Source organism: Poecilia reticulata, linkage group LG8 (assembly GCF_000633615.1).
Source record: "Poecilia reticulata strain Guanapo linkage group LG8, Guppy_female_1.0+MT, whole genome shotgun sequence".
Taxonomy (NCBI): Eukaryota; Metazoa; Chordata; class Actinopteri; order Cyprinodontiformes; family Poeciliidae; genus Poecilia; species Poecilia reticulata.
The window spans coordinates 18,624,758-18,633,549 of record NC_024338.1 but is presented as its reverse complement, the minus strand read 5'-3'; the positions used below and the strand labels follow the sequence as shown (position 1 = coordinate 18,633,549).

At 41.3% G+C, this 8,792-nt stretch overlaps 1 protein-coding gene across 1 annotated transcript; it reads left to right on the top strand.

The window, feature by feature from the left end:
• Positions 1 to 815: 815 nt before the first annotated feature.
• kcna7 (potassium voltage-gated channel, shaker-related subfamily, member 7) lies at positions 816 to 8,350 on the top strand. Its single transcript, XM_008416432.2, has 3 exons — positions 816 to 992; positions 2,158 to 2,881; positions 7,405 to 8,350. The coding sequence occupies exons 2-3, from the start codon at positions 2,195 to 2,197 to the stop codon at positions 8,314 to 8,316; spliced, it is 1,599 nt and encodes a 532-aa protein (XP_008414654.1). The 5' UTR covers positions 816 to 992; positions 2,158 to 2,194; the 3' UTR covers positions 8,317 to 8,350.
• The last annotated feature ends 442 nt before the right edge of the window (positions 8,351 to 8,792 follow it).

Genomic DNA, 8,792 nt, shown 5'->3' with positions numbered 1-8,792 from the left:
ATTTGTTTTTAATAAAGAATTTCAACCGCAAAATAATATCACACAGAACAGTAAGTTGTGAAGTGGAACATGCACTTTTTTAAATAATATAATATAAATATTAAATAGGAAATAAAAAAATATTTTTAGATTAATTAAATCTAAAAATAAAATTTCACAGAACATTAAAATGTGAATTACAAATTTTTTTTAAAATAATATCAATATTAGTCAGAAAATAATGAAAAAAATTATATTAAATTAAAAATGATGCTATACCAATAAGTTAAGAATTGCAAGTATTTTTTAAAACAATTTAAATCCATTTTTAATTGATAAATCTTAAAATTAACTCAGAACGTTAGGTTTTGTATCACATGTATGTTTTAAATATTCAGTAGGAAGTGAAACAAATACATAGTTTTTAATTAATTCAATCTACAACATCTATGTTTTAATAATATTAATAATTGGCAGGAAATTAAAAAAAACTTAAATACATTTAAAAATAATGTTATACAGAACATTAAAAAGTTTTTTTAAAATAATATACATTATCAGTAGGAAATATCAATGATAGTCAAAAACATTATCATCATGCAGACATGTACACTATTCATGCACTCACTATGTACAGTATGTTTAGTAGATTTAACTCTCTGACATTTTCAGACAGCAAAGGTGAGGATTGGGAGTGCGGGGGGTTAGCGGCTCTCTTGGATCAGGGTCAAAGATTAAATTTCAACCCTGCAGCATTCCCTGGGGCGGCGCGTAACAGAGAGGACCCACAAACAAGCCTAACTCCAAGTGAGCGCTGCAGATTAACACCACAGCGGCCCCTGAAGGAGCCACACCGCCGCCGCCGCCGCTGCCTCCTCCTCACTGCACACAAAAACACGGTGAGGGATTTCCTGAACATCCTGATGTGGAGATCGGCGAAGAGTCGGAAGGGAGACGGAGGCAGAGCAGGAGGAATATGTGGAGGAGTGAGTAGCTGGAGCTCCTGAAGCCAGGTAAGGAGGAGGAGAAAAGGCTGATGGAGACTTATAAAACTACGCAAAGCAAACTAGAGGTGTAACGATTAATCGTGATTAATCGATTGATAAAATAACCGGGAAGTAAATTAGTAATTGATTAATTGTTAAGTGAAGTATACAGACTAAAAAAACAACACATTCAGAGAGTAATTAAGCAAAAAAAAAATCAAAAATTACAAAAATATAGACTTTTACAATTTGAGATGATAAAAACTTTTTTCTGTAAATATGTTAAACACATAACTAAAGTGGAATCCACTTAGCGTCACCTGGTTCAAATTCTGTAAATAAAATCTCTCATTAAGCAATTATTAATTATTAATCAGTTAATCCAGGAAAATAATCAGCAGATTATTCCTACACTGCGCTGTTAAGTGAAGCAGAAAGATCTGAGTTTTTGTTTTTAGCTCTAGATGCAAATAATGAAGCGTTCATAGAAGAATGCTGTTCTCTCATTTCAGGCAATAAAATGTTTATTTCCTTATTTAAAGAAGGGATTGAAGTATTTATTGCGTCTTTTAACATATTTCTAATATGGCATAACAATAAGGAATGATAATAATGAAAAATCTGCAGAAAGCAGCAATTTTTATGTTATTAATTGAGTAATTGTCATAACAATCTATAACTAAATTATTAGTTATGAAACCAAAGTTTTTAGATAGCGGGGCTCGGCTTAACAGTGGTTGCTAGGTAACGGGGCCGGGCTTGGCAGTGGTTGCTAGGTAACGGGGCTGGGCTTGGTAGTGGTTGCTAGGTAACGGGGCCGGGCTTGGGAGTGGTTGCTAGGTAACGGGGCCGGGCTTGGCAGTGGTTGCTAGGTAACGGGGCNAGTGGTTGCTAGGTAACGGGGCCGGGCTTGGCAGTGGTTGCTAGGTAACGGGGCTGGGCTTGGCAATGGTTGCTAGGTAACGGCACAGTCCCAGTGGAATGTGACATAATAATCGGGAGGTTTTTGAAACTGAAATAAAACTTAATAAATTAAAGTGTCAAAACTCAGCTGGGTGTTTTTTAGACTCAAACGGAAGTGGGAAAATGTGCAAAATGTAAATTTTTGCATTATAAAGATTTGTCTGCATCGACACGTGACTTTTTAATTCATCTGTGTCTCGCGGTTCAGTCTCGATTGTTTGATTTTCAGAGGAGACGCTACCCAAAGAAACACCCAACGCCGAGAAATGGACAATCAAGACAAGCGAGGCGGAGACGAGGGGCAGACAGAGGAGAAACAAAAAGCCGATGAGCTCAGCGACGAACAAAAGGTGAGCAAAGACAAGTACAACAAGCTGGAGAAGGAGAGCAGTGAGAAGGAGGTGCATGGCGAGGTCAGGAGGGCGAGCCGCCGCCCCTGTAAGAGCGGCTGGGACTTGACTGAACGCCTGGCCATCAACGTCTCCGGGATGCGTTACGAAACCCAGCTGCGCACCCTCGCTCAGTTCCCCGACTCCCTGCTGGGCGACCCGCGGCGCCGGCTACGCTACTACGACCCGCTGCGCAACGAGCTGTTCCTGGACAGGAACCGCGTCTGCTTCGACGCCGTCCTCTACTTCTACCAGTCGGGCGGCAGGCTGCGGCGGCCCGCCAACATCCCGCTGGACATGTTCCTGGATGAGCTGCACTTTTACGAACTCGGCGAGGACATCATCGACCGCTTCAAGGAGGACGAGGGCTTCGCCAAGGAGGAGGAGAGCCCCCTGCCGCCCAAAGAGTGGCAGCAGAAAATCTGGATGTTGTTTGAGTATCCCGAGTCGTCGGGTGGAGCGAGGATCATCGCCATCATCAGCGTCATGGTCATCGTCCTCTCCATCCTCATCTTCTGCCTGGAGACTCTGCCTGAGTTCAGACACGAGAAGGAGCGGCGGGAGGTGAGGAGGACAGGTTGGCATGAAGGGTCAAAGGTTAAGCCCCCAATGCCCCGGGCCTGGGGGCAGATTTTGGCTGAGAGTGTTTTCACTCCATTAGAGTCACCAAAATCGCAATATTTTTGTTACATTTGCAGTTCGGTTCTCTTTCACACTGCACTGAGTCAAGCTAACCAAAAGCTTTGAAAAACCTTTTCCCCTACTTGCCTGTAGGGGCGCTGCACCAAGAACCACTAAAGAAAACAACTAGAACATTTTTGATTTTATAACAAAAATTTATAAAAAAATATTTTTTTTACACATTTGTGTAAATTGTTACTATGTTATCAAAATCAAGTTCTTCCACTTCCACCCAGCGCTCTCAGTGCTAGCTACAAATAACCAGTAAGAACCAGTAGACAGGAGGTCTTAGTGCTGCCTATCACCATCTTGCGTGACGCTGCTCATCCTCCCTCTTGCTCTCTGCTACACTGCAGCTAGCATAACTTGTTATGAATGCTAACGCCAGTTAGCATTTTCACCAATGATGACAAATAAATGGTTACTGTAATGGTACGCTGTTTTCCCATCGTTAGCATACCAAGCAGTGTACATGAGGATGACCGACAGCACTAAGACCCTCCTCCTGGATCTGATTGGTTATCTATTCAGACCAATAGTAGCTTAGTGAGCTAAGCTTTCACTAATTACCTGTCACCATATGGTAACAGATTTAACAGATATGTATAAACAAATACATTCTTTACATACTGCAGCTTTAAGTTGCAGACAAGTGTCATCCTTTTTATTTAAAACTAAATGTTAAACATGAAGAGAAAGTGACGTCAGTGAACCCGATCCGCTCAGAGGAGTGAAGACGTCATCATCCTGTCGGTGTAGTTAAAGTAGGAAAGCTACGTTTAGCTTGTTTTCACCGACAGGCACATGCTGGAGTCATTTCCGGTCGTTTGCCCGTTCAACACTGCAGAACGCATACAGGTCGCATTTACTGGCAGTGTGAACGGGCCCGGGCAAAACAAAAAGAAAATCGGAATCGGGTCACTTCAGACCCGGCCTGAAGTGAGAGTGAATGAGAAGCGGAGCAGAAGTGAGCGTGAATGCGAGAGCCGGTCTAAGGTTACCGCGCCATGAGACCCAGACGGCTAAACTTAGCCTGGACGGCCGTTACAGAGCAGCGACATATAAACCGATGACCGTATTAATAAACGCGGTGACTCACCGGCTCTGAAAACGGCTTGGAAACGACGGAGACAGATCAGCTTTTCGCCGCGGGATGAAATTAGAAACGACGCAGCACCGTACAGAAAGTCTTCAGCGCCTTCTGGTCTTTTTTTAGGAGGTTTTGTACTCGTCTTCTGTCCAGTTCCTGGCGGTTCTTGTTTACAAACTACTTGACTCTGACTTATGAAGCATTCAGACATAAAATGCAAAAACATTTTTGGTCTATTTTCTGGTGAAAATATCTGAAACACTTGAAATAAGACAAAACCTAAGCTTAAAAATAACGTATGAGCAAGATGTGAGATCTTGTTTGAGGTCAATAATTCCTTATTATTTGTGAAAATAATAAGGAATTGGCAGATTATTTCACTTGTATGATGACGTATTATATTAGATAGAAAAAATGAGTAAATTTCCACACAACAAACTCTGAAATTTTTAGATTAAGTTCAGAAATTTTCTACAAAGAAACTCAAAAATGTTCTTGGGGGGCGGGGGGAAGGAAATATTTTTTACAGTGGCACTAGTACGTTTAAAAATCAATATTAAGGAATTATTGACTTAGAACAGGCTCCTATATCTCGCTGGAAAATTACTTGTAAGTCACTTTTGTGTACCAAGATATTTGCATTAGAAACTTGACAAAATACTTTTTTAAAAATGAAAATCAAATAAAAAGGTCAACATTACTTCATGGTGCTGGCATCATCAGTCATAAATCCATTGTTGCAGAAAAGCAGAGACGTTTTGGAGAAAATCCAAACTTAATCAGTCGCTTTCTGGATGTAAAATCTCACTAACATTATACGTTTTCTTAGATGTTGATAAATTCATTGTGTTTCTTTCCAGTTGACATGAAGGATCAGAGTTATGCATGAACCAGCATTAAAGCTGCATCTAAAAGTGGAAGTACAATGCAATCAAACTCAGATTAGTTACATTTATTTACCAAAAAAAACTACTGATATTCTTACAAAACAACAAAAACGTGACGGGTAGCGAGAAACATTAAAGAGAAGTTTAATTTTCCAGCTGAAACTAATTTAACCTAATACTTTGGTCCTGTAATAAATCCTTCTTTCAGAGGTTACGGAGTTCATTAAGAGCTGAAAGAGGAGCTGGAGATGTTTGCTCAGCTGCGTGTTGATTTTGGAATATCGTTCATCTCTATTATTTGATTAATCCGAGCTGAATTATGAAAACATTGATCCAGATGAAGCGACAAACCTTGAAAAACACAAAGCCGCAGCAGTGAGGTTGTATCATCCGGGTGCATTTCAGCGCAGAGCCTTCAAACGCTTACTGTAACTTTACCTAACTTGTTCAAAGGCTCTAAAGCCAAGTTATGTCAGGCGGGCATTTTCCACCCAGATAAAAACAAACATCTGAGTTAAATGAAGCGCCAGATGTCCGTAATTCAAGCCAGAGTCACATGAACTTAAGATTTATCTGTGTGTTCAGAAATGGAGAAAGTGATTTCTATAAAAGTTGGTGGGAGAGTGAAAAAGGAGAGGAGAGAAAAGGTTATCACCGTATCACAGAGCTCATCATGTACTCATCACGGATATCTTGAAAAGGTTTTCTCTGCTGTAATCACCGTCTCCAGATCTGCTCAGATAACCTTCGTCACACCGAAGGTCCAGACTTTTAAACTTTTAATCCAGGCTCTTTTACTGACCCTCGATTTATTGAGTCATCAAAATATTTTCAAAACTCTTCAGATCGACCAAAACAGATAAATTGATTTACAACAGCTGAGGGTCTTATAATCTTATTTCAGAAAGTTTTCTTCTGCTGCCCCTTCACACGTTTTTTTTTTTTGTTGTTTCCTTGAAATAACTCTAAAAGAAACTGATATGGAAAATTGTTTTTTTTCTTTGCCTGGGTTTGTTATTTTGTATGGAGTAAAAACATATATTAAGAAAATAAAGTCCATCCATCCATTTTCTTGCACCCTTTTTCCCTCAGTGGGGTTGGGAGGGTTGCTGGTTCCTCTCCAGCCAACGTCTCGGGCGAGAGGCGGGGTCACCCTGGACAGGTCGCCAGTCTGTCGCAGGGCAACACAGAGACACACAACCATGCACACACACACTCACACCTAGGGGCAATTTGGAGAGGCCAATTAACCTGACAGTCATGTTTTTGGACAGTGGGAGGAAACCGGAGTACCTGGAGAAAACCCACCATGCACAGGGAGAACATGCAAACTCCATGCAGAAAGACCCCAAGCTGGGAATTGAACCCAGAACCTTCTTGCTGCAAGGCAACAGCTCTACCAACTGCGCCACTGTGCAGCCCATAGAAAATAAAGTCATATTACAAATTTATTCTCTAAAATTATGTCTTCATTGTGGTAATATTATGACTTATTCTCATCATTTTATTTCTTTATTCTCATAACTTAATTTTTTTCATAGCATGGCCCTAATTCTCTGTCATAATTTTGTACTTTCGTTACTTATATCAATTATTTTCATTTTTTTTATTTTTTTTTTAAATAACATACCAAAATTTCCACTTAACTTCATATTTTGGTCTGTCTGATTGTGTATTTTTTAAATATTAAATGATTGAACAATTCATCTGTACTCTTGCTTGAGTAACTTCTTGGAAGGCTACGTTTTACTTTTACTGAAGTTTACTTCAGTAAAAACATGTTGAGGAAGAGCTACTCTTACTTGAAGATCGTTATTGGTTACTCTACCAACCTTTGGCCACTGCGTCGTTACCTAGCAACCTCAGCGGAATTCCGCCCGTTACCTAGCAACCCCAGCAGAGTTCCAGCACCTTCAGTTGTTTGGTTTTACTTTTCCAGTAAGTGGTGCTGGAAAAGAGAAGTGTGTTCATGTTGGCCCTTAAAATGACTAAATTTCCACATGACTTTATATTCTTATCAGTCTAATGATAGAATTTAAAATTTTTTAAACAACTGATATGTTGATAACATACATATATAGTACCTTTTTTACCAAATACTTTTTTGCTCTTGAGTAATTTCTTGGATGACTAATTTTTTCCTTATTGCTTGAGTAAAAATATGTTGAAGTAGTGATACTTTTACTTGAGCATAATTTTTGGGTACTCTACCCTCTTCTGGTTGTGAACAAGGGCAAAGATGTGGCAAAGATCAACTGGTTGGCTCCCAGATGACTGAGACCGCGTTCCTTGAAAAATTTTCTAAAGTAGCACCACAAAATCATATATTTTGACACAAAAACAATCACAAACTCCTGAAGGAACTTACAAAAGTAAGAAAATCTGTATTTTATTCGGTTGTGACCATTACTTATCCATTTATCTTTCAGCAATACACAACCACGCCTCACCCGACCATCCCCAACGCAACCATCCTGGTCCCGCCAAAGTTCTCCCCATTCCAGGACCCGTTCTTCATAGTCGAGACCATCTGCATCTGCTGGTTCTCCTTTGAACTCATCATGCGCTTCATCAGTGCCCCGAACAAGATCAGCTTCTTCAAGGACATCATGAACATCATCGACTTCTTGGCCATTTTGCCCTTTTTCGTCACAGTGGGCACAGAGATGGCCAAGGACAAAGACACACCGCCGTCCGTCTCCTTGGCGCTCATCAGGATCATCAGGCTGGTGAGAGTTTTCCGGATCTTCAAGCTTTCCCGTCACTCCAAAGGCCTGCAGATCCTCGGTCAGACGCTGAAGGCCAGTCTGCGAGAGCTCGCGCTCCTGATCTTCTTCCTCTTCATCGGCGTCATTCTGTTTTCTAGCGCTGTCTACTTTGCCGAGGTGGACAGTCCCGACACAATGTTTACCAGCATACCCGAGTCGTTTTGGTGGGCTGTGGTGACCATGACCACGGTGGGCTACGGGGACATGGTTCCGATGACGGTTGGGGGAAAGCTGGTTGGGTCCATGTGCGCCATTGCGGGTGTGCTCACCATCTCCTTGCCGGTTCCCGTCATCGTTTCAAACTTCAGCTACTTCTACCACCGAGGGATGGAATGCGGGGACAGCAGGGAGTACCACCACGTCTCCACATCGCTCTGGGAAGACGACGAAGAGAATGACGAAGACAACGGGACGGATCAGGATCCCGAGTTCATGGGGGATCACGTACTTCTGCATGAACAGAGCAGGGCGATATATCCGGCGATCAATTGGAACCTTACTGCAGAACAGGGAGGAAGAGATCAGCAAGGGATGAAATTACCTCGCAAAGAACTTCAGGTTACCCAAGTGTGATGAAAACTATTTACACTCTGACACTTTTTGTACTTTCTTTTGGGTCTCTGCTGCTACTAAGAACAACCCAAATGCTTAACAAACCCCCCCACCCAAAAAAAAAAAAAAAAACACTCAACCATTATTTTGGCAATAAGTTCCTGTTTTTTGGTGTCTACAAAATGAACTGTTTCAAAAATCTACTGCGTATTATTATGTCACAAATCATCAATTACTGCCCTAGCAGTAGGGCAGGGCTTCGCTGCCGTTACCTAGCAACCCCAGCGGAATTCCACCCATTACCTAGCAACCCCAGCGGAATTCCACCCATTACCTAGCAACCCAAGCTGAGCTCCTGCATGTTTGGTCAGCTGGTTTTACTGCTGTACAATGGCTGCTAGTAAAGATGAATGTTTTGTTGTTGTGTTCTTGTTGGTTGTGCAGGAGCCTCCACGTCTGCTTTTCAAAGATGCACGGTTGTATAATTAATTGCTCAT